The sequence below is a fragment of the Corylus avellana genome, chromosome 5, assembly GCF_965113065.1.
Source record: "Corylus avellana chromosome 5, dhCorAvel1.hap1.2, whole genome shotgun sequence".
Classification (NCBI taxonomy): Eukaryota; Viridiplantae; Streptophyta; class Magnoliopsida; order Fagales; family Betulaceae; genus Corylus; species Corylus avellana.
The window spans coordinates 8,683,713-8,709,249 of record NC_142494.1 but is presented as its reverse complement, the minus strand read 5'-3'; the positions used below and the strand labels follow the sequence as shown (position 1 = coordinate 8,709,249).

The following is a 25,537-nucleotide window of genomic DNA, read 5'->3' as shown; positions in this document are numbered from 1 at the left end:
TATGATTCTGAACTCAAAGTACAACGATCCACGCTTCCTTCTCCGTGTGCGCGGCTATTTGTCGTAACTCCTATGGAATGAACGAAGAAAAGTAGCTCTTATTTAGTAGATCCTTTAATTTGTGAGGTTAAGGCAAATCTTCTTGCCATCAATGAAACTTCTAACATGGGTTTGAATAAAAAATTAAAAAAAAATAAAAAATTATGAATAATGCTAATGCTATACAGTATACACCATACTTTTATATATCCTACGTACTCTGCCTATGTGACACTGTAAATCAGCCTTCAATTCATTAATTAATTTAACCCAAAAAAAAAAAGTTCTATTTTGAAATGCCACATCAATCAAATGAGATAAAAGTGTGGTGCAAAACATTTATCAATTTATATTGAAAGTACTTATCAACATCATAGCAACAAGTACTTAACAATCATGTTTGGTAAAGGCCATAGAACATCAATTCGCCCACCTAAAATTCAAAGTCTTTGATCAAATAACTGTTTCAAGTTTGACATCTAGCCATTAGAAAGTAAAATAATTCTCTCACAGAAAATCGAAAGAAAAAAAAAAAAAACTAAACTAAAGAGATACTTTTGCTTCAAATTATGTGTACAAATGGTCACTTGAAAGATCGATATAAGGGAAATAAAAGGGGCAACAAATAAAAAAAAATTAACAATATATTTGCTGCTTCCTGACGTGAAAGGGATCACCTTATGCGACCATCTCTTCCACAAAAATTTATAATTTTAATTTTCTTTTTCTTTTTTCTTTTTTTTTTTCTGGGCAAAATTATACGAAATTGCTTAAAATTTTGAAGAGTTTACTGGAAGGAGAAATGTAGTCATATCAAAATCATACCAACAGGATGCAGCATCTCACTTAGAGAGGTTTACTAGGATGTAGGCATTCTTATCATTTAGAGAAAGTAAACATTGTTTGAACAGGTCCGAGGTTTGTCCAACAATGATGGGTTATACAAAGTGACCAACATAGCAAAAGGAGGTTGTGAAGGAATCTATACTTTTTTTGTTGACGGTTCAAATACCCAAAGAAATAGAAACTATTTAAGTCCGGAAAATGGTTTACAGTTTTCAAAAATGTAAACCCTTTTTCGAAAATTAAAGAAGCTTTTCGGTCAAACTGAAAATATTTTTCATTGACTATTATTTTTCATCGCACTAAACACTCGAAAATATAAAAAATATTTTCTAAAAATCATTTTATGCCGAAACGAACGGAGACATGATTTCGATGTGCGGTAAACAAAAGCAGACTTAAAAACTTGTCTTGCTCAAGCAGAAGTCTAAATGTGGCAATGGAGGATTAAAAAATAAGTAACTTGTTCATCAATCAATAAAAAGATGTAATATTCAAAGTGCAAAATTTATTTTGAGATGACTTCCCAAACTTTTATACCAATTTAACAAACTTTTGAACTACTACATGGATCTACAACATCATTCTCCTAGTGGACATTTTATATAGGGTTAAAAGACAAATTTGTCAAAAAACTCTCGAGAAATTTTAGAAGTTAGGGGTGAAAAGGCGGTTACAGTTAGCGATTATTACTGTTATAACCATTAACCATAGCCACCTAGGCTGGCGGTTAGCGGTTAATAACCTTAATAATCGCCTTTTAAAAAAAATTAAAAAGTTCAATTAAAATATAATGCTTGAAATATGTAAATAGATGCACCCTCCAAAAGGAAAATGCTAAAAGTGATATTTTCTATATTATTACCATCTTTGTACATGAGCAATAAGTGAATGTGAGAAGATGCAGGTTACTGGCATTTTGTGGGGCTGGCTATTTGGTTTCTCAAAATGATTAGGTAGTATTTGAGCAAACATAAAATTTTGCTTTACAGAGAATTGGCCCCAACTCCTTATATGCCATCTTAGTACTCAACATGCTAATTAATATTAAATCAATCATGTAATCATGAAAATATCTATTTTATAGAACAAACCGATCGATCACACTAACAAGCCAACGCAACTCTGAGTTCATCTATCAAGGCTAGGCCTAAGAATTAATCCGGATCGTTACACCTCCGCTCTCACAACCACCTGACGGAGCCGCCTAGTTCCCCAAAACTCCATCTGCTATGTTCACTGGAACAAGGCTCTCCACATAGGTATCCAAAGAAAACAATAATGATATGCCACCAATGTGAAGATCCAAAGTTTGTTGGGTACAAGGTGAATAAGAAAACAACTTTTCATTCTTGATCAGTAGAGCTTCACCATTCTTTGTAAAGCCTATCACCCTATCCACTCCTTCCCCATTGTCAATATCATACAGCTTCGTCCAAGATTCCTCTACTCCATACTCTTTCATCACCCAAACGGAGTGAAACTTCGCCATGCCATATTTATTACAAGGGACAAGGGCAAGCAACCCATCAACTACTGCAACAGCAACAGTCAAGTCTTCCACTCCTTGTAAACTCTTAGGCATAGCCACTTCACAAAAGGTCTCATCCTCCATATCAAACGACACGATCAGATTGTGAAACGTGCCTTGGTGTGCAGGAGTGTATGCTGGCCAGTGTAGTGCCCCATTCAAGAAAACTGATATAAACCATGTTATGATTGCATAGGGAGGACCTGGGGCCTTAAGAGAGCGCCATGCACGGGTTCGAAGCGTATAAATCTCGACTAGAGGTGGAACAGTGTCGAAACGATACACAAGTCTCACCAATTTGTAATCATCGGTTTTGGGGTCATACCCAAATCCAAGACATTGGATAGAATTTCGGTCATACTCAAATCCAATGTTAGGCTCCGGAAGGGAAATAGATTTTTGAATAGAAGGGTTCCACATAACAAATAACCCAAAATTGGGACATTAAGCATCGTAAACATCCTCCGCGAGACAAAGTAGGCCATTAGATGATCCAATTACGTAGAAGGAATTGTTGGGGAACTGTAAACAATGCAATTCTATGAAATCTGATGGATGTGCGAAGAAACACCCTTTCTCTTTCATTTCTTGATCCAGAGAAAGGCGGGAGGATATGTGGAGCAGGGGACGTGTAGTCCAGGTATATGTGGAGCAGGGGACGTGTAGTCCAGGTGTTTGGTGAAATGGTTGCGAGGGAATGGGTCATCGAAAGAATAGAGAGTGAAGCTTTCTTTCATGATATTGTTACTGTAAAGGTGGAGGAGAAGGTAGGGTGGGTGGGGATTGGAAAGAGCACGATTGAGGTGGGTGACAATGAAGTGCGGACTTGAGATGAGAGAGCACCATGTCTTGGAAACGCATCTGAATCTGATGAGCGACTTCACAGGCAGTCTTGAGAGGATTTCAATGATCACCTCGTTTGGGAGATAGTCGGACATCGTCTTTCTTTCTGCATAACCAGTGGTTGAAATGAATTCCGAACCAAAATACACGGCCAAAGCTCAACTTTTTTAGTGCCCATGAAGATAGTTGATAATATACGGCATGAAATATCAACAGAAATCTGCAACCAACCTCTACAAAAGTGCATCTACAAGAATTACATTAAAAACTATCATGCTCCAGCTCAGCTCATGCATATTATTAGAATCCACCTTCAACCCAGCGAGCGAGTGAAGATTAAAACAAGGAGAAAGTTACCTTTCAAGAGAAATTCCAGTCCCCACCAACTGGCCTTCCACCCACTCTCTTCTCTCTCTCTCTCTCTCTCTCTCTCGCTGTCGCAGCAGAACAGGAGAGGGGGCTGCGTGTTTCGTGGCGCTGAAGAAGGAAGCAGGGATTTTGTGAGAACTACAGCGGGGGCTCCCCTTTATTAAACAAGAGTGACCAAACTTGGTCCCCAAGCTACCCATTTTTCTTTTTATTTATTTTATTTTAAAGGTCCTTAATCTACCCACATTTTTTTTTTTTTTTAACTCACTTACCCCAAACGACTAATAAGTACTAGTAGTAAGGTTCAATTTGGCAAAGCTTTTTTCCTTAGATACGGTAGCTAATATAGATTGATGTAGTATAAACTTTTAAATTTTTTGTATTGAAAAGTGAATTTTTTTTTTTTTTTTTTTTGTACTTTTTTTTTTGAATAGTAATAAAAAGTAAATGATGTGACATAACAAGTGAAAAAAAAAATATATATATATATATATATATATATATTTTTTGATGTTGATTTTTTTGAGAAAAAGTGGCTGCAAAAGATTGAGAAATGGTTTGACAAACGGACCTAAATATCTCTTATCCTATTGCAAAATTTATAAAAATATAAATTTATCCTCTAAAAAGTAAAAATAAAAAATAAAAGGAACAAAAAACTAAAAAGAAAATTGCAAAAAAACATAAAAGGTAAGGTGAGATGGCAAAACCAATTCTCACCAAAATCCTTAGTGGCCAGCCATATATCATAATGGAAAATGTTAGGTGTTTTTTTTAATGTTTTCATGGTGTCCTCTCAACTATGATGTGACTTTTAAAATCATCGTTGAATTTGAGATTATCATTATTAACTTTTAATAAACGGTAATTTTAAAAGTCACATCACAGTTGAGAGGACACCAAGAGAACACTAGAAAAACACCTAGCATCAAGTGTCTAAGCATTTAATATACACATTAAATATTAATGGTCATTAATAGTAGTTTACTAACTAAGGTTAACCTTTTTTTTTTTTTTTTTTCTTTTCCTTTTTCTTTTGGTTAAACATGAGACTAACGTTTTGTTTTTTCACCAAGGTTAGAATTAACGTTAAAAACTGAAGACCTAACATCAGATTAGATTAAAAAATAAAAAATAAAAAGTAAAGAGCTAACGTTGGCTTAGAAGAAGAAGAAAAAATAATAATAATAAAATAAAAATTCAAAATGTTAGATAACTCTCTGTTAATGGGATAATTGAATAGAGATTAAAATTAATAAAATTTATCCAAAACACGAAGACTCAAATGTTAAAATATCAAGAAGAGTACCTTAATATGATAGCAGTTTTCACGTATATGCCAAAAAATCTCTTCTCCTCCTAAAGCAATAGTCTTTCAGCCGCATATGCAAAAAACTTAAGAAACAAAGAATAGAGAAAAAGGTTTGCTTCTGACATGACTCATCAACTTTACCTTCTTTAGGTTTACTAAAATTTTCTAACCTTGTTTAGATGTGATTTTTTTTTTCTTCTTCTAAGCCAACCTTAGCTCTTCAATTTTTAACGTTAATTCTAACCTTGGTAAAAAAAACAAAACATTAGTCTCATGTTTAACCACAAAAAAAAAAAAAAAAAAAAAAGGTTACCCTTTGTTAGTAAACTGTTATTAATGACCTTTAATATTTAATATGCATATTAAATACTTAGATACTTAGCACCATTTCAGTTTTTAACGTTAATTCTAACCTTGGCGAAAAAACAAAACGTTAGTCTCATGTTTAACCAAAAAAAAAAAAAAAAAAAAAGTTACACTTAGTTAGTAAACTGCTATTAATGACCTTTAATATTTAATGTGCATATTAAATGCTTAGATACTTAGCACCATTTCAGTTTTTAACGTTAATTCCAACCTTGGTGAAAAAACAAAACGTTAGTCTCATGTTTAGTCTCATGTCTAACCCTCAAATACCAAAGGCCTAGCAAACCGCCTTAAGAAAATTCTACCCCACCCCCCACACAAAGTGCTTTTATCCCTGGCAGACTAATAACGAATAATATATTGGCAGCCTATGAAACCCTACATACGATGCACTCACGTATGGGAGGAAAGAAGGGTTTCATGGCCATAAAATTGGATATAAGTAAGGCCTATGACGGGATTGAATGGGGTTTTTTGGAGAAAACAATGAGGAAAATGGGGTTTGCACAGCAGTGGATACAATTGATTATGATGTGCGTTTCCACTGTAAGATACTCATTTTTGGTGAATGGTAATCCATGTGGAAATATTTCTCCCACAAGGGGACTTCGGCAAAGGGACCAAATCTCCCCATACTTATTTCTTCTCTGTGCAGAGGTTTTCAGTTCGCTGCTGACTCAAGCAAACAACGAAGGGTCACTTACGAGTGTTCCTACTTCCAAATTCGAACCCCGTGTGAGCCATTTATTTTTTGCCGATGACAGTTTACTTTTTTGCAGGACCACTCTCACTCAATAGAATAAGTTAACTACCCTATTGCGTATTTACGAGGAGTCTTCGGGGCAACGGCTGAACAATAACAAAACTGCCATCTTTTTTAGCAAGAACACTTCCTTGGTGGATAAGGAAAGGATTGTGGAAGCAGCCGGAATTCCAGTTACGCAAAGGTATGATACTTATTTGGGACTCCCAGCGTTGGTGGGTAAGTCGAGAGTGGCGGCCTTTAAAAGTATCAAGGAATGAGTTTGGAAGAGACTTCAAGACTGGAAGATAAAATTCCTTTCACAAGCTGGAAATGAAATCTTATTAAAGGCGGTTGTCCAAGCTATTCCGACGTATAGTATGAGCGTGTTCATGCTACCCAAATCTTTATGTATGAAAATCAATTCTCTCATGCAAAAATTCTAGTGGGGTCATCAAGATAAATCAAGAGTGCACTGGATGAGTTGAGCAGATTGGGAGCATCAAAAACCGATGGCGGGATGGGGTATAGAGATTTTGGAAGTTTTAATAAGGCTTTGTTGGCTAAACAAGGGTGGCGACTCTGGCAATCACCGAACAGTTTCCTTGCACAAATTATGGAAGCAAAATATTATCATGGTGGGAATTTCTTAGATTCTCAACTAGGGACACGCCCTTCTTTTGCTTGGCGGAGTATCCACAGTTTGTGCAACCTAATTAAGGAGGGGCTGATTTGGAGGATTGGAAATGGTGAAAAAGTTCGAATTTGGAAGGATAAATGGATCCCTCGTCAATCCACTTGTTTTGTGCAATCTCCACCACGAATACTGGATCCGGATGCTAGAGTGTGTGCTCTTACAGACATGGATACAAAGTGGTGGAAATCTGATTTGCTGGGAAATATTTTTACACTAGAGGAGGTCACCTTGATACACTCTTTGCCGATCAATTTTTCCAATATGGAGGATCGCCAAGTATGGAGGGGCACAAAAAATGGTTTTTTTACTGTGAAAAGTGCATATTACCTACAAAAGGAGTTGGAAACAAAGGGGGCGGCAGAATGCTCAACGAGGAGCGAGGCATGTCAAGTATGGCGTGGCATCTGGGGATTGAGACATCCAATGTTGAGAAAAAAAATTTATGGCGAGCCTGTCATGATATACTACCTACTCGAGCAAACCTGTATAGGCGAAAGATTATAGAAGAGTCCTTATGTCCAATCTGTGGGCTTGCTGAGGAAACTACCATCCACATCCTTTGGCAGTGTCCTTCTGCAGTGGATGTCTGGGGCGTGCTGAATGCAAAAATTCAGAAGATGCCTACTGACGGCTTGAATTTTGTCAAATTGTCGAAAAAGTTCTTGCTAAGTGTGGGCTAGATGAAGTGCGCAGCTTTGCTGGAATTGCTCGGAAGATATGGTTGCACATAAATGATGTCGTACATGTAGGTATTTTTACCCATCGTACCATCTTGGTCCAAAGAGCTCTTCGTTCAATGGAAGAGTTCTCCATGGCTACTGGGTTAGGAGAAGTAAGACCCTATAGGTCTGCTGCACCACAGCCCATTCGTTGGACTGCCCCATGTACCAGCTGGTTTAAGGTTAATTGGGATGCTTCAATCCATAAATCCAAAGGCTGGTTGGGTTTTCGGGTGGTGGTGCGGGATGTGAAAGGGCATGTGGTAGCTGCTCTATGTAAAACCGTGATGGGATGTCTAGAACCGTCGGTGGCGGAAGCAAGGGTACTGTTGGTGGCGATCAAATTATGTAAGGAAATGGGCTTTCGTAATACGCAGTTTGAAGGGGATGCTCAAGTGGTGATCAATGCGGTGAATTTAACAAAAACGAACTAGAGCACAACAGAACTTTTGGTGGCTGATATCAAACGGGAGTTGGAAAGTCTACATCAGTGGAAGATGTTGTTCGTTCATAGGGAAGGAAACCGCGTTGCTCATGCTTTGTCTAAGGAGGCTACATCAGTTTATTTAGATAAGTGCTAGCTCAATGAGTCACCTGATTGTATTTAAGACCTTGTTTCAATGGAGATCAGTGCTCTATCTTTTGATACGTAATGAGAATGCGCAACTTTTATTTCAAAAAAAAAAAAAAAAAAAAAAAACCAAAAAAATAAAGGGGTTACCCAGATGAATTGTTCAGCTCATGAATTAACGAGAATGGGAGTGAAACAACTAATGGATAAGGTGTGGGCCTCAGGTCCACCTACTTGTATTCAGAACCTCATTGCTCTTGAGCAATCTAGTTTGGCTCATTGATTTTAATAAAAATCTCGCATTTCAGTTAAAAAAAAAAAAAGTTAGTAAACTGCTAATAATGACCTTTAATATTTAATGTGCATATTAAATGCTTAGATACTTAGCACCATTTTCTGTCCATATAATAATATATGGCCTTACCATTTAAATATGAAATTGAAATTGAAATTTACACTTTCCTTTTTACACCTTTTTATGATCAAAGGCCAAGATTTAATGCGGTAATATCATAACCCTTGGATTTGTTGGCCAATGTATTATTTGAGAAGTGCTACACATCTCAATTTTTTTTTTTTTTTTTTTTTTTCAAAAGTTAGTTCTCAAATGATATATCACAATCTCATAAGATTTATTATTTTGGAAAGTATGTCACCAACTCATGGGATAGTGACACATATTTTGGAAACCAACTTTTGAAACAAAAGTTTGAGATGTTTAGCATTTTTTTTTTTTTTTTGAGATAAATCTGGGGTATGTATTAATAAATCAATCAAACTACAGGAGCAATACACTCCCGTAGGATAATAACCCGAATACAATCTGGATAAACACCCATCCAAGTCATATCTAGTCCCTCCCTAACAGCACGACGAGCAATGGTATGGGCGGCACAATTGGACATACGACCCACTCCATGCATCCGCCACTGTGAGAAACCTTAAAGCAATATTTTCATAACTTCCACTAAATGTCCTACTTTACTCCAATTCATGGCTTCTGCTTTAACAGCTTCTATCACCCCCATCGCATCCCCCTCCAAATAGAGGTTAGAGAGTCCCATTTATGTGCATAACTTGATAGCTTGAGTCCCTACCCATGCCTCCACTGACAAAGGGTCTAGACAGCCATGCATCGCCAAGCAACGTACGGCTATCACATGCCCCTCAGAGTCTCGAATAACAGCTCCCATTCCCGTTTTACCCTGCTGGTGACATATTGCGGCATCTCAGTTGATTTTATACCAGCCAATAGGTGGGACTTGCCAGCTAACTTGGACCCCATTCCTTGCTCCTCCCACTGGACGTTCGTGAACTGAAGCAGCAACATCCACCGATTCTAAAGCTTGGTGGACTAGAGCATTTGGGTGATCAAACAGGCCTCCATGAAGCACCGAATTTCGTTGAAACCAAATCTTCCTTGCCAGAGTCGCAAACAATTTTATCTCCTCTTCTGCACAACAGCCGAAGATGTTTAGCATTTCTCGTATTATTATGGAAGACAATTAAAATCAAAATTCTATAACCTACCATAGTCACACGCAAATTTAAGTATCAAAATTCAATTTTCTTCCATTATTTTTCTCACCAGAAATGTATTCAAAGTATTAACTGAAAAAACACTATGTCGACTCCAAAAACTTGTTTATCACAATTTATGCGGAATAAATACTATGAAGCAATAAACAATTCAATCACCCAAAATATATAAAGCAATAAAGAGGCAGACACATATATTTTGGTTACAAAAAGGAAACCTTTTAGAAACTGATCTAAAAGTAAAACCTCTCCGGGGCAGCTAAACCCAGGAAATCACTATCAAAAGATTATCCAAAGATTACAGACACTAGAAACACTTACAACCTTTTATAAGACCATGGCTCTGTAAGATCGACAAGCCTACAACTCGTTTCCTTGCTCACAATCTTCTTCAACATGATTCTCCTTTACTGGACCCTTCTGATAGACTTCTCAACCGTAGATTTATCAAATGAATAACTAAAACTCTAAGAGATTCAATTTAACTCTCACCACATATGATCTCTCTTAGCACAGCCTCCGACGAACTCTCTGGGGGCGAAAATTCGCGCCTCTCTCTTCTATAATAATGTATATATATCAGTACATCAAACCTTAGACCTGCGCCCACTAAAAACACGTTTTTGGGCATAATAGGTTCGGGGTGTTTGGACAGGTTAATGGGCTGTTCGTACAGGGCCTTGCGGAGCAAAAATAGAGTTTTTGGAAAGCTTGTCCGAACAGCCTAGCACCGTGTTCGGACATGGCCTATAGTGGGGAGAAAACAACATTTTAGAAATGCTGTCCAGCATTGATCAACAAATCCGATCGATAGCCGTTTATGGTCCGATTGAGCTAAAATTTTGCAAGGACGTTCATGGCACATGAATCTACATTATAAACGGTGAAGATTGGATTCTGAGCATTCTATATCAGTGTTTGAGACTGTGAACAGTAGCCTCTGCATTTTGGAACTGAATTAAGCCAACACAAAAACTAAAAAACTCCCACTTTGGCAATTCGGTGACAAAACCAAAATGCCGAGCCAATCCCATCATCTCCCCATATTTACTCTCCCTTTTTGTCACAAAATGACAAAAGGTTTTCATGTTTCCTAAAACACTTCACTAAATACATCAAGGCATATGTGGAACAGGAATACAGAAATAAAACTCATGATCACAGATAACAGAACATGCATGAAGTAATGCAAGATCATGAAGAAACATCATTAAAAACTCCCCCTCAATGTGTGACTCAATATCAACAAGGGAAAAATGTTTCAAACAAGAGTATTCGTAAGAAGAGTATATCCAATAAATGATAAAAAATTACAGATTAGGAGAAACTCTTGTTGAATGTGCCAAAAAAATACCCAAAGCATGCAAGAGTATCAAAAGATGAATAAACAAAATCATTGTAGCAACTCATGTCATGCCATTATGTACCATCATTATTTATGCTATATGTGTTGTGTGTGATAAGCCACAGTCAAGAGTCAAGCAATGGACAAACATCTATTGACAAAGAAGGCACATTAAAACTTCCAAACCATATGAAAGAAATTCATATCTTGTTAAGTTAGAAGTCAAACCTTACTAGGGCCTAGTCACCCTCATCTAATATTCTCCCCCTTAATCTTATCACAAGGCTCAGAACTACATTCGGAATTTTAATTATAGATGAGCCAAGCACAAAAAATTGACACAGTGAAAATTCCATTTTTGGAATATTTTGGCATTTTGCACATTTCACTTTAGATTTTCTCTTTGAGAACGTGTCTTTCATAAAAATTAAAGTACAAGACATAAGGATTTGAACTGGAATTTATTGGTTCTAGGTTCAACCAGCATTTGGTCAATCTTAACCAGCATTTGGTCAACCAGCATATGGTTTGTTCAACATAACAAATTTGTCATGGATTGACATTCCTTCTTAAAGCTTAAGTGCATAGAGATAGCATAAATGAAATGCACCACAATAACACATACTTGAATGGATCAATGTCAGTTCATTATAAAGATAATCAACTCAAGCATGATAAGTGTATTCCATAGGTATATAAATTAAGAGGATTTCCAATTAAGCAATTAAAAAGCATTTAAAGCATATATCCATCTTAACATTTCAAACATCTTTGCAACACCAATTCCTTTCTCAAAAATTTATTAACACAAATAAACCACAAAGAAGGGCAGCAAAGAAAAACAACATATTTGAATTGAGATTACAACTGGCAATACATGAATGTTCTTTAGCATTAAACTTTTATCACATCTTATAGGTCCCACTACAAAATAATGATTTGGTTTAATAACTACTTCTAGGTCTTCACAAGACATTACACATTCATGAACACTTGATTAGCAAGTAGACAAAAATCTTGGTGGTCCGCACACAATATCTCATCTATAAGCCTTTCAAAGATCATAACATATGAATTTCTTGAAAAGTCCTTTATGAATATGCCTCATAACAAGAATCTCAAAACAAACATGTATACACTCTTCATACAAAAAGTGTAACAAAAAAAAAAAAAAAAAAAAATTGCAATGTATAAACTAGAAAGCAAAAACAAAAATATGCAAAGTAAAGAAAAACAACATGCTCTAGGATTTTCAAAAATAAGCAAAATAACCATTCCTAGACATGTTATTTACTCACCTAAATTTAGGTGAGATACTACCACCCCCTTTCAATAGATGAATGGTATAATCCTTCCTAACCCAAACCTTCTTGAAAGAATGTGTAGAGACGTGAACATTTTCAATCTTGTCTAATCTAGACACACCTCCCATCATCATTGTGCATAACCCCAAAGGTTCTTTCCTAGAAACATAATTTTTATTTTTATACACATGAGGTTTCACTTTAAAATAGTTGGGTCAAATGTGACCAACTTTTTCACAATGATGACAGGTAGGGATAAACCTTTTAGGAGGTAGATTCCTAGGAGGATGGACGACTCTATACTTGGGGTAAGATACACAAGGTTCAATATGAATTTTCTTAACTTTCTTACCTTGTGAGGTCGAGGCAGCTGCTATTTCTCTTTTAACCAAAGAGTTTTCTATTTTTTCTGATTTAACAAATATTATCTCGGAAGTAGAATCATTGTTAGAAGACAAAGCAACATGACAATCAAAACTTAACTCAAATTTATCACAATCAAAATTCTGAGTATGCAACATATTCTCAAGGGAATTGCTAGAGAATTGTTCCAATTGAGTTTTTGACTCTTTTAATTTATTTTCTAACAAATCAACTTTAGAACCTAAAACAACATTTTCATATTTTAAAAAATCAATTAAAGCATGTGATTCAGACAATTTAGTAACAATAGATTCTTTCACATGTTCAAGATCTTGAAAATCCTCCAAACAATTTGTGTATTGATGTCTCAAAAGAGTAAATGTTTCCAACAAATTGTTGAAGGAGTTTATAAGATCATATTCCCCTTGAGAAGTATTCATAACAAACAGGAGTCAACAGATCTCACTCAGGAATTTAATCCAAACAGAGTGAACCCGCTCTGATACCAATTGAAAAACGCTATGCCGACTCCAAAAACTTGTTTATCACAATTTATGCGGAATTAATACTGTGAAACAATAAACAATTCAATCACCCAAAATATATAAAGCAATAAAGAGGCAGACACAGATATTTTGGTTACAAAGAGAAAACCTTTTAGAAACCGATATAAAAGTAAAACCTTTCCGGGACAGCTAAACCCAGGAAATCACTATTAAAAGATTATCCAGAAATTACAGACACTAGGAACACTTACAACCCTTTGCAAGACCTTGGCTCTATAAGATCGACAAGCCTACAACTCGTTTCCTTGCTCACAATCTTCTTCAATGTGATTCTCTTTTACCGAACTCTTCTGATAGACTTCTCAATCGTAGATTTATCAAAGGAATAACTAAAACTTTAAGAGATTCAATTTAACGCAAACCACATATAATCTCTCTTAGCACAACCTTTGACGAACTCTCTGGGGGCGAAAATTCATGCCTCTTTTCTATAATGATGTATATATATCAGTACATTACACCCTACACCTAGGCCCACTAAAAATACATTTTTTGGCAAAATAGGTACGGGGTGTCCAGACAGGTTAATGGGCTGTCCGGACAGGGCCTTGCGGAGCAAAAATAGAGTTTCTGGAAAGCCTGTCCGGACAGCCTAGCACCGTGTCCGGACATGGCCTGCAGTGGGGAGAAAACATCATTTTGGAAATGCTGTCCAGCCTTGATCAACAGCTCCGATCGATGGGCGTTTGTGGTCTGATTGTGCTGAAATTTTGCAAGGACGTTCATGACACATGAATCTACATTATGAACAGTGGAGATTGGATTTTGAATATTCTATATCAATGTTTGAGACCATAAACAGTAGTCTCTACATTTTGGAACTGAATTAAGCCAACACAAGAACTAACATTAACAATAGAGCCCATAAATCTCCTGTTGTTTAATTGCGTTTTACACAAACGAAATTAAAGGACACTTAATTCAAACTGTTAGATTAGATTATGAGATATTCTACACATCATTTTCTCAACCTTTTTTTTTTTTGCAAATTTAATTAATCCACCATTGATTTGTGGACTCATGTGGGTCCTACAAAAATTCAATGGTAAATTCACCCATTCACTATAGAGAGATGGTTCAAAGATAGTTGAGATAATAATTTTTAACATTTCTGAATATATGCAGAAGTGCATAAACCTAAGCATTGCTTTAAAGCAAATGCTTAAAGTATATAAATGCCAACTAGATTTTCTATTTTTCCCTTGTGAGACTTTCCTTATTTAAATATTTTTTAATACCTTCCATTTAAAATATTCCCAAACCACAAAATAAATATATATCCGTATTAATTTTGAAAATTCATTAACAGTAAAAAGAAAGTACCCATCTTCTCACTTGTTTCCTATAAACCATTGAGAACCGATGTTTATTTTAGAACTCTTCACGGTAGTGCTTCTGTTTCTCATCTTGAGAAAATGCAAAATAGCCGCATACCCAAAGACGCCATTTTCTACTCCAGTGTTGAAAGTAAAAGTACTACAGATTGTTGAGCACAACAAATGGGGAGGATAGTTGAGAACCAAAATAATTTGTGAAGAAAGTCTCCTCTTTGTTATTATGTTCTTTTTCTTTTCTCTAAATTTTCTTTTGTTTGGGTTATTAGAGGTTAGATCCACTACAATCCTTCCACTTTCACCACCCCCCGTGCCCCTCCTCCTTCACCGACCTCCACTCCACCATCCACCGGTCTCACCCCCGCAAGTGGACTACATGCTCTGCCATCCCTTTTGATCTCTTACAACATATCACTTTCATCACAGCTCCTCTAGCTCTCTTATGTGGAGATTTTTTGGTGCACGAGAAATTTCATATTTGAATCTAAGCCCTAAAAAAATTTATTCTTGATTTTTTTTCCTGCATCACCTCCCTTGAAGATATCTCCTCCATTGTTATACATCTACCTCTTAAAAGTTGGACAAGAGTTAAGTTAAAATAAGTATCATTTTTTGGAACCCACATGTTTCATCATGAGCAACTACAACCACCAGCTTTACTAACGGCTTTTCCAATTGACGACTCCACTCACAAGGAGTTCCACCAAGGGTGTGGTTGGATTGCAGTGAAAATAGAAGTTTCTTTTTTGGCATTTGTATTTGTGTTTTGTTTTTTTAATGTCTTGGTGTACCTTGTTCTTCTCATTTATTAAAAAAACACAATACAACTTACTGAAGAATTAGACAATCCTCATTAATCATTGCTATAACTTTTAACATCTCCTTCTAAAATGAAAAGCAATAACATTCTAAAAGAATCAGACAAATTCCGTTCTAATGAGTAATGCTACAGTCCCTCCTTTACTCCCTCCTCACTTCCAGATGTGACAGTGCCATTGCATGACCAAATGGCGCAACAGGGTGGTCGGCCGCCTATGGATACAAGATTCTGACAACACCAACTGAGTTTGACTCCAACTCTTCTCTCCCCCCCCCCCCCCCCCCCCCCCCCCCCCCCTAACAAACTGTAACCATGCACATTGCTGTACTCTTTCTTCATTTTTGTAAACCAGATGGTTTGGACCAGCAATTTGATAAGCATTTTGCAGGGGTGCATATAAAGGGATATGGAGGTCAATATCAGAATTATCTTAAGCACACTAATTGAAGAACTGCAAACAAGTAAAACCAGCATTGCATATCTCGCCTTTGCTTGCTATTCTTAGTGCCATTACTACCACCAGACGAACTCATCTGCCTTCCCAAAACTCCATCTGCTATATTCTGCAGAACATGGCAAACGACTCTCAATTGATTTGACTTATAATACCTGGACTTGTAGTAGAGGGGGACTTGAAACCAAATCAGTCAAGCCTCTTGCAAAAGACACGGGAAAATGCATGCACAAATGTATAATAACAAGGAAATCAAGGCTTCAGTGATATAAAGCTGTTTGCCTAGGAATACATAGTTTCACAATCCTAACTAACATCTGTTCACAGTTCGTTACTGATAGACAAATACATTTTGCGCATTTGCATACTACAATCACATAATAAAAGAGGAAAAAGTAACTGGAGTAGTAGATACTTTAATGGAAACACCCACTCTATAACGCTACTGCTTTTGAGTTTCAGAAATGCACAACAGAAACATACCACAGAAAATCCATATATTTGGAAGAAACATCAAGGATAAGGACTAATATTTTCTAGCATATTCATGAAATTATCTTCATCACAAAAATGCAAGCACTTCCATGGGGGAGACACAAATGCTTCTCTCATGAGGGAGAATAAAAATGCTTCTCTCAGTTGGTTTTTTTTCCCTAAAGGCGCAGAAGTGTACAGCACATTCAAATGATTTGATGTTCTCTATGTTTCTTATACCCTTCAAGGCCCACCAATGATCTCTCGACTTTATACCAATCTGCTGGTTTTGGCATGATAATGAAAATATATCATTCTCTATCTGCCTGGGGGAAGCAAGCCAGATGTACTTGAATTATGGACTTGCAATATTTACTATAAATGATAGCAGAAAACAATGAACCAAAATCACTTTCATATGGTGACAAGAACTCAAATTTAAGGCAGTGAAAGACAGGATGCCTGAGGATGACCTTAAATGAGGAAACACAATGGGAAAGAGGGATATAAAACTTCGAAAACGTGTTCATGCATTCGAAATTAACCAGGATATTTGAGCAACCAACAATCATCATTAATACATCCAGGATACTTGATCTTAAATGAGGAAGATTTTTCTTTGTAGCATGATTACCTATCAATCATTCGAAACTTGGATTTTACACAAATTATGCTCAACAGACCCAGCAGCATTTGAAAAAATTCATCCCCCCAAACACAACAAAGCTCAGAACCAAAACAAAAGAAAAAAGTAACACCTTGTAAAAATGAGCATGGGAAAGAAATAAATGTATTTTTAGCATAACATCCAGAGTCATATGACAAAGTAACCTCTAAGACTTGTCATGTATCATCTATCTACCTCTCCTTTAACCTTGTGCTTAGTAGAACCAGACTGAGTCACCTAGTTTTCCAGAACTCCATCTGTTATATTCAGTAGAACAAGGCTCTCCACATAGGTATCCAAAGAAAACGAGTCTGTTTGGCCACAAATGTGAAGATCCAAAGTTTGTTGGCTACTGGGTCCATAAGAAAACAACTTTCCAGCCTTGGTCAGTAGAACTTCACCATTCTTTGTAACGCCTATCACCCTCTCCAATCGTTCCCCAATGTCAATATCAAACAACTTCGTCCAAGATTCTGCTACTCCATACTCTTTCATCACCCACACGGAGTGAAACTCCTCATTGCCACTTTCATTAAAGGGGACAAGCGCAAGCAACCCATCAACTGTCGCCACAGTAACGTTCAAGTGTTCCGCTCCTTGCAAGCTCTTAGGCATAGCCACTTCAAGAAAGGCCTCATCCTCCATATCAAACAACACGATCACATTATGAAACGCACCTTGTTGTCGTGGAGTGTGTGCTGGCCAGTGTACTGCCCCATTCAAGAAAACTGATGAGGACCACATCTCGATGACATAGGGAGGACCAGGGGCCTCAACAGAGCGCCATGCGCCGGTTCGGAGTGTATAAATCTCAACTAGAGGTGGAACATCATTGAAACGAATATTAGTAGTGCCTTCAAGATACACAAGTCTCACCAATTTGTAATCATCGGTCTTGCGGTCATACCCAAAGCCAAGAGAATGGATAAATGAACCGTAAGATCTAAATCCAATATTAGGCTCCGGAAGGGATATAGCTTTTTGAATAGAAGGGTTCCAGAGAACAAATAACCCAACTTTGTTACCGAAAACATCATCCGCAAGACAAAGTAGGCCATTAGATGATCCAACTACGTACAAGAAACTGTTGACTCTCTGATGTAAACAACGCAATTCTATGAAATCTGATGGATATGCGAAGAAACCCCCTTTCTCTTCTATTTCTTGATCGAGAGAAAGCAGGAGGATATGTATGGCAGGGGAGCTGTAGTCCAGGTGTTTGGTGAAATGGTTGCGAGGGAATGGCTCATCGAAAGAATGGAGAGTGAATCTTTCTTTATTAAGTTGGTAGTCTAAATGGTGAAGGAGAAGGTGGGGATTGGAAAGAGCATGATTGAGGTGGGTGGCGACAAAGTATGGGCTGGAGATGAGAGAGTACCATGTCTTGCAAACACACCTGAATCTCATGAGCGACTTCACAGGCAGTCTTGAGAGGATTTCAATGATCGCCTCGTTTGGGAGATATTCTGACATTGTCTTTCTTTCTGTGGCAATTGAAGACAGTGGGGTTAGGTAAGCTCAAGCAGAAAAAGTTAAATGAATTCCTGAACCAAAATATAGAAGGGGTGAAGGCCACAAAACACAGAGTCAAAGCTGAACTTTTTTAGTGCCCATAAAGATAGTTGATGTTATATATCCACAGAAACTCGAAGATTCTCATTTTGTGTAGAACACTATATTCAAAGACACTGTGAAAATATTGTTAAACATTATAGCATGCAAATCTAAACAGAAATCTGCAACCAGCCTCTACAAAAGTGCTTCTAGTAAAACAGTCGATGCAAAAATACAAAGAGAAGGATCTTGGCAAAAGTACAAGAGCAAGAAACAGATGATCACACACCTGTCCCTTTAAAAGTCAATCTGTTTAACACAGTAGAAAAATATTTTAAATTCTATATATATGGTAATGACCTAATGAACATGTATAGACTATGTTAACGAAATTTCATATGCATGGTAATGACCTAATGAACATGACTACCCAAGTAATTACCACACTTCGCCACATGTCTTCCACATATTTTCAATTATTTCAAAAAGTCTACAAGAGACTATAAAATGCCAGAAGCACTTTAAGAGAAGCATTAGACTATAATTAAAGTGTCACATTGCCCGAAAAGCACAACTAACTCCATAGAACAGCAGTAAGAGTAGGAAACACTCTGGAGGACATAGAACCTAGTTCACGGAGGAAATTAAGAAAAAAAAAAAAAAAAAAAAAAAAAAAAAAAAGGAAAAGCAAATGAAGATTTTGTAAGATGCAGGGCAAAGATTACAACTCATTATTACGCAAATAAGAATCTTGGCATTAAAATTATTATATTCTTAATCCAGACAATGATTCCAAATAATTTTTTCCTGCAAGAATAAAAAAATTACACTAAAAACTAGGGAAAATTACACTTTACCCCCCCAAAGTTTGGGGTGTTTTTCAATTCGACCTCCAATGTTTCAATTTTTGCAATCTACCCCCACCCCCCCAAAGTTTCAATTTTTTGCAATTCAGCCATTCTGTCAGTCAAAGCCGTTTTGACTGACGAAACAATAATCACGTGCACCACACGTGATCACTGCTGGCTTTTTGTGCCCAAAATGCCCCCATGCCTTTCCATCACACACGCACGCCCAACCCACGTGACCCACGCCGCTCCGATCTCCACCGCTCCAACTTTCCGTTCAGTTCTCAGGTTTGTCTCTCTATTTCCCTCCCTCTCTATCTCTCTCTAACAAGTAACACGATTAATGGTCTAAGTTTCTAACAAATTTCTCTCAAATATCTCATGCTCAAGTTTAGTGCTTTCTAATTCTTACAAGTTTCACAGAATCACGGTTTTCGTTAATCAAAGTTTGGTGCTTTTCCTTTGCCGGAGTTCGTTGAATCCCCAAAATCTGGCTTCGAACTTGGTTGGCTTTGCTTAGATTTGGCTCGTCTATGGGAAGAGAACAAGGCGTGGGGCAAGCACATGGAAGAGGACAAGGTATGGGGCAACGCGTTAACTTTCTGGAATGCTCTCATCTCCCAACATCTGTCTTTGGGCTTAGACCTAACCAATCCAAATGCAGAACATGGTTTCCTGAAGATCTGTATGTCGCCGACAAACAAAACATACAAGTAACAAATTGACTTGTGCGATCCCTTTAGGAGGAATGTCAACAAAATGAATAAGATTATTCTTGAAGAAACATCCTGGCCAGGCACTAGATTTTGGACATTCTTCCCAGTTGGGAGACTCTTTTGTTATTATATTGTCTAGAAAATGAGTTGTGCTCTGGTTTCTGGTTGTAGAAAAGGACATTCAAAGTTTGAATTAATTTACCGTTAAAGGGGACTGTCTTTGAACGACAAAGGAGGCAGAGGAGGAGATTCCGTCGTTTGGGCTCGCTATCTTGTTGCAGGTAAAGGCAAATTTCCGAGCAGTGACCCATCAACGAACTCTAGCGAAGGAACAACACCAAACGACGTCGTTTGCTGAGGGTAAGGTGTGGGTGGGGGCATTTTGGATACAAAAAGGCCCGCAATGATCACGTGCAAGTCACGTGATCACTGTTCCGTCAGTCAAAATGGCTTTGACTGACGGAATGGCCAAATTGCAAAAAATTGGAGCTTTGGGGCAGTGGATTGCAAAAATTAAAACGTTGGAGGTCGAATTGAAAAACACACCAAGCTTTGGGGGGCATAAAGTGTAATTTTTCCTAAAAACTACCATGCTCACATAAGCTGAGATTTGCATATATTAGAATCCAAAACAACTTAGACCTAATATTTCACTTTCAGAAAAAGTACACATTTTTGATAGGTAAGTAAAATGTAATTCTCCCGTGCAGGAAAAAGTACCCATACTCCCCTCAAACTACCACCGATATCCTTCCAAACTACCAATTGTGTCAATGTCTCTCCCCTAAATTACCAAAAAATGTCAATGTCACCCAAATAACAAAAATTTCATTCATAAAATTATCTAAAAAGAATCTTAAAAATAAAAATAAATAAAAAAGCGAGCCACACCTATTTGGCCAAGGGGTAGCTTGGTTTTTTTAATTTTTTATTTTAATTTTTACTTTTTTGAATTTATAAGTATATATTTGTCTTATTGACAATTTTTACAGTCATTATTGCCTTTTTGCTAGCCTTAGTGACACGGGACATTGAGACAATTGATGGAACAATCGTGAGGGGAGATATGTGTATTTTTCCTTCACATTTCCCCCACATATTAGAATCCAAAACATTGCTCAGAAATACAGAACCGAATATAGATCAAAAGTCATATCACCATCTCGAGTAACGCTAGAAGGAGGACTCTTGTCCTCTTGTGTCCTCCTGATGTGGTTTTTAAAATCACAATTAAATTTAAGAGGATCATTATCGATTTTTTTTCTAAGGAGGACTAGCATTACTCATCACATACTCGCCATGATTCAACAACCAAGGAAAGAAACCAACAAAACGAGTTTCAGAGAGTAATTCATGCTTCTTCTTCTTTTTTCTTTTCTTTTTTTTTTCCTCTATTCTTTTTAACAGAACAAGAAAAGAAACCATAAAACCCAATTTCTCATTTTGTTCACTTTCCCTCAATTTCCCCAGCAACCAAACAGTGAGCACACGATGACAGCCCAAAGATATAAACTCTACAAGAAACCCCAAAATGGGTACCTTTGCAAAGCCCTTGCCTTTCAAATTTTCAGATACAAAATACCTCATCTAAACCCCAAAGAGAAGAAACACCCACAAACCAAACAACACACAAGAACACAAACAACAACTCCGAAAGAAGAAAATCAGGTTTACAAAAGAAATTGACCTGGTAGTGGAGCAGGCACAGAGATAGACGGAATTCAAAGCTGAAGTCTTTCTCTTCTTCTACTATGCTTCTTCGTCTCTCAGCAGCAATGGCGAACCCAGAAGCCACGAGGCTTAGGAACCACCACCAGAAGGTGCACCAGGGAAATAGCGGATTTGGACGGAGACCCCAACTCCACCTTCAACCGAGCGAGCGAGTGAATGAATGATACAAACTCGCCCTTGAAAACGGGCTTGCAACGGAGGACGCGAAGAGAAGATTAAAACAAGAGAGAGTTACCTTGAAGAGAAATTCCAGTCCCCACCGGCCGGCCTTCCACCCACTCTCTTTTCTCTCTCTCGGCGTCGCAGCACAACAGGGAAGGGGGCAGCGTGCTTCGTGCGCTGAAGAAGGAAGCAGGGGTTCTCTTATGGGGAAATTCACGCGACAATGGTACGGGTGCCAAAAATTACCGAATAAAACCGAAACTAGCTGGTAACCGGGAACCCTGCTAACCGGAGTCTTGGCTCCCGTCCCGGTTTCTCAAAACCGAAAATCGGGGTATCCCGATTTTGGTTTTCGGTTTTGGCCAAAAGCCGAAAAATTGGACCGGATTGACACCTCTAAACAATGGGGAACCAAACTTGATCCCCAAGCTACTGATTTTTCTTTTTATCGTTAAAAAGAATAGAACAAAACAAAACCTACAATTAGGATAATATTATACATCCTAACATTTTTTTTCAAATTCCTTTTTCCAAATAATCTGGTCCATTCAATAAATAAATAGATTTATATATATATATATTTTTTTTTTTCTTAAATGAAAGTGTGGTCCAAATCATTTAGAAAATAAAATTTAGAAAAAAATGTTGAAATGCATAATAGCCCTCTAATTATGGTTAGTCTTGAAGTCGGCTAGTACAATTAAGGATTTGAACTCCGCCAAAGTTGGAGAAGTCAGTAATTTCACTTACTTCAGTCGAACGTGTTTCGTTCCGTCACTGACCATCGGTTACGGTCAGTAATGTTGGTTTGGGCTAGGCCACGATTTTGTTTTGAGCTATTGGTCCTATCCATTTTGGGCCAAATTGGACCTAATTTTATTATATTTTCATGCATAGTTTAAACTTTTAAATGGTTAAAACTTGTTATATTTATGTTGACTTTTGCAATACCCTTAATATTTTAGCTCCTTTTAATCTCTCCCTTATCATTAGAATTTTTTCGTTCACTTAAACGGCTAATAAGAAAAATACCTCTTATTAAAATGTAACTTTTATAAAAATAAAAATTTATCTTTAACTTAAAATTTTAAAAATAAATAAACTAATTAATTAATATAACGAAAAAACTAAAAAGAATTCGTGAAAACTTCACTTACCCCCAAACTTTCCCCTTTTTTGCAGACATCCTCATTGTTCAAAAACTCTCAAACTTTCGTTTCGTTCTAAATACCCCCTACCGTTAAATATTGCAGCTAAATAAAACGGCAAAATGAGTAAAAGATATTTATACTCCTAAAATTTTTAAAAATTCCAAATTTGCCCTTAATTATAAATAAAAAAAAGTATTATTATAATTAAGAAAAACTTCACTTACCCCCCTGAACTTATGCACATTTTCCAAACATTCCCACAATCTTCAAAGTCTCTCACTTTGGTATATTGAACTTTCGTTTCGTTCCGTCAGGATTTTCTGTTAATTTTTTTTATTAAAAAATAATATTTAAAAAAAAAAACTCTTGACCAGTGGATTTACCGGTATTCTATCCAAACACTTTCACGAATCAGAACAACACTACATTCTAATAGTTTGAAAGATCCCGGTGGGTCACTTGTGACCCACCAGGGTCATTAAGGTGACCCATGAAGGGTCACAACTTGTGAGCCGCCGTGGGTCACCAAGTGACCAATTGGAGGATCAAAACTTGTGACCCTCTGATGGGTCACTTTTTTTTTAATATAATAATTATAATAACAATTTTTTATTTATAAATAAGGGTAAATTTAAAATTTTAAAAAATTTTTGAGTATAAAGGTTTTTTACTCATTCTACTGTTTGATTTAACTCCAATGTCTAATGGTAGAGGGTATTTGGAACGAAGAGAAAGTTCGATACACGAAAGTGAGAGACTTTGAAGATTTGATACGTACGTGCGAAAGTGGGGCTATGGGTCAGTTCAAGACCCACGACGGCGTCACAGTGGGTGTGTTTGTGTTTTTTGTTTTTCAATTTTTCTTTCTTTGTTTTCTTTTAATTCTATAAATAAGGGTATCTTTCGTTTATTTGACAACGAGTTGAGTATATGACCTTTGCACAAGAAATCAACCTCTTTTTTCTTTCTTCGCTTTTCCTTCGGTTCGACACTTTCTTTTGGAGCATGATCGAGAATTGTCTCCAAAGCGTCGTCGAGTGAAGTTTTGACCATCAAAGCAATCAAGACGAACAAAGTTCTGATTCATCACTTGAATCGACGGCATATAGCCTCCATAATGTAAAATACATTCTAAAATTGTAGAAGAAATATGATAGGGAAAGGAAAAATATGAAGGCAACAAATTTAAGGACTTCAAGGCTTGATCACAATGATGATTTATTTATAACGTATTGTCCCCTTTCTAAAGTGACAATATGATTAGACAAAACCGTTCTTATGATTCAATAAATTCCAAAGGGTACTCGATCTAGAATAACACTTTCTAGAGTAATTGAAAACACCCTTAAAAGGTCTATTTATAGTAGTTTTGGATTCATCTCAATGGCCCAAATTGATTCAATCTAATGGTCATGAACCATAACAGCCATATCCCACTTAATAGCCACCTTAATTAGCATCGTAATCCCTTCAATCAGCTCTCAATTTTTTGTATTGCACTAGTTCAGCCAAACAAACTTCGACCGAGGCTTTCGAGTTTTTATATCGATCTAATTCGGTTGATCGAGATACTTCATTTTACTTGATTTTTCGAAATAATTTATGACTCCTCAATACTCATCGCTTTGATGCGTACTTGCGAAAGTACGCCTTATTAGCACCCAAAATTTATTTTCCACCCGCTTAATGTGGGCAGTAGCTAGCCCTCTTTTTATCATTGGATTTCTTATAAAGGTATTTACTTCACTATCTCTCGCAAGTGGTGGAGCTATGATTTTTTTTGTTTGTTGGGAGGGGGTGAGGGCCAGTGAGATGGAATTGTTGCATACTAAAAGGGACACACAGTGTGTAACTTAACCCACCATTTTCAAGCTTTCGGAATACTGAAAGCTCATCAACCTGGAGTTTATGAAATTATTTTTAAGAGATATGCATGGGCGTGGCTAATTACGAAGCCCACAAAAAAGGAGAACAAAAATCAGTTCACTCAAAATCCAAGGAAAGAGGTATCGTTCAAGATTGGAGAATCTCTCATATCATTTTCCACATTCTCAACACTATTCCAGCTTTTTTCACTTGGGAAGCTAGGAAAATTAATAAAAGTGCAAACTTCTGTGCCCATCATATGGCATATTGAATCACAGCCAAAATGTTTTCTGGCAGCATTCCATCTGCTCCTCCTCCTCCCCCCTTTGTTCCTATTGTCGGTGAGAAAGATCCACCATTCTCTTCTGGTTTGATTTTGTAGGTCTCTTGTACTTACATAAAAAAAATAAAAATAAAAAATAAAAAATAAAAACTCACTAAGAGAAGCATGCAAATGAAACATGCTTTTAAGTTTTAACTGCCCACAACAATGCACTTAAAACTTTGGGTAGAAAAAATCTTTCATAACTATTTGAAATACACAAAAAATAAATAATTTTAATTTATTTAATAAAATCTAACATTTCAGAAGTAAGTTCCGTACGAATAAG

The 25,537-nt window shown here is 36.8% G+C and overlaps 2 protein-coding genes and 1 pseudogene across 3 annotated transcripts; 1 reads left to right on the top strand and 2 right to left on the bottom strand.

Moving 5' to 3' along the window:
* Nucleotides 1-1,790: 1,790 nt before the first annotated feature.
* Nucleotides 1,791-3,473, bottom strand: LOC132183002 (F-box/kelch-repeat protein At3g06240-like; annotated as a pseudogene).
* A 4,065-nt stretch (nt 3,474-7,538) lies between these two features.
* Nucleotides 7,539-7,895, top strand: LOC148585347 (uncharacterized). Its single transcript, XM_088516719.1, has one exon. It carries the CDS (start codon nt 7,539-7,541, stop codon nt 7,893-7,895), a length of 357 nt encoding a protein of 118 aa, XP_088372845.1.
* Nucleotides 7,896-16,823: 8,928 nt separating this feature from the next.
* Nucleotides 16,824-22,252, bottom strand: LOC132181071 (F-box/kelch-repeat protein At3g06240). 2 transcript variants are annotated; one of them, XM_059594125.2, is made up of 3 exons: nt 21,983-22,252; nt 21,704-21,881; nt 16,824-18,382 (listed from the first exon to the last, which is right to left on the bottom strand). In XM_059594125.2, the coding sequence occupies exon 3, from the start codon at nt 18,369-18,371 to the stop codon at nt 17,136-17,138; it is 1,236 nt and encodes a 411-aa protein (XP_059450108.2). In that variant the 5' UTR covers nt 18,372-18,382; nt 21,704-21,881; nt 21,983-22,252; the 3' UTR covers nt 16,824-17,135. The 2 variants fall into 2 exon arrangements, with proteins under 2 accessions (XP_059450108.2, XP_059450109.2); XM_059594126.2 differs by lacking the exon at nt 21,983-22,252 and having other exon boundaries at nt 21,704-21,970.
* Between the last annotated feature and the right edge of the window lie 3,285 nt (nt 22,253-25,537).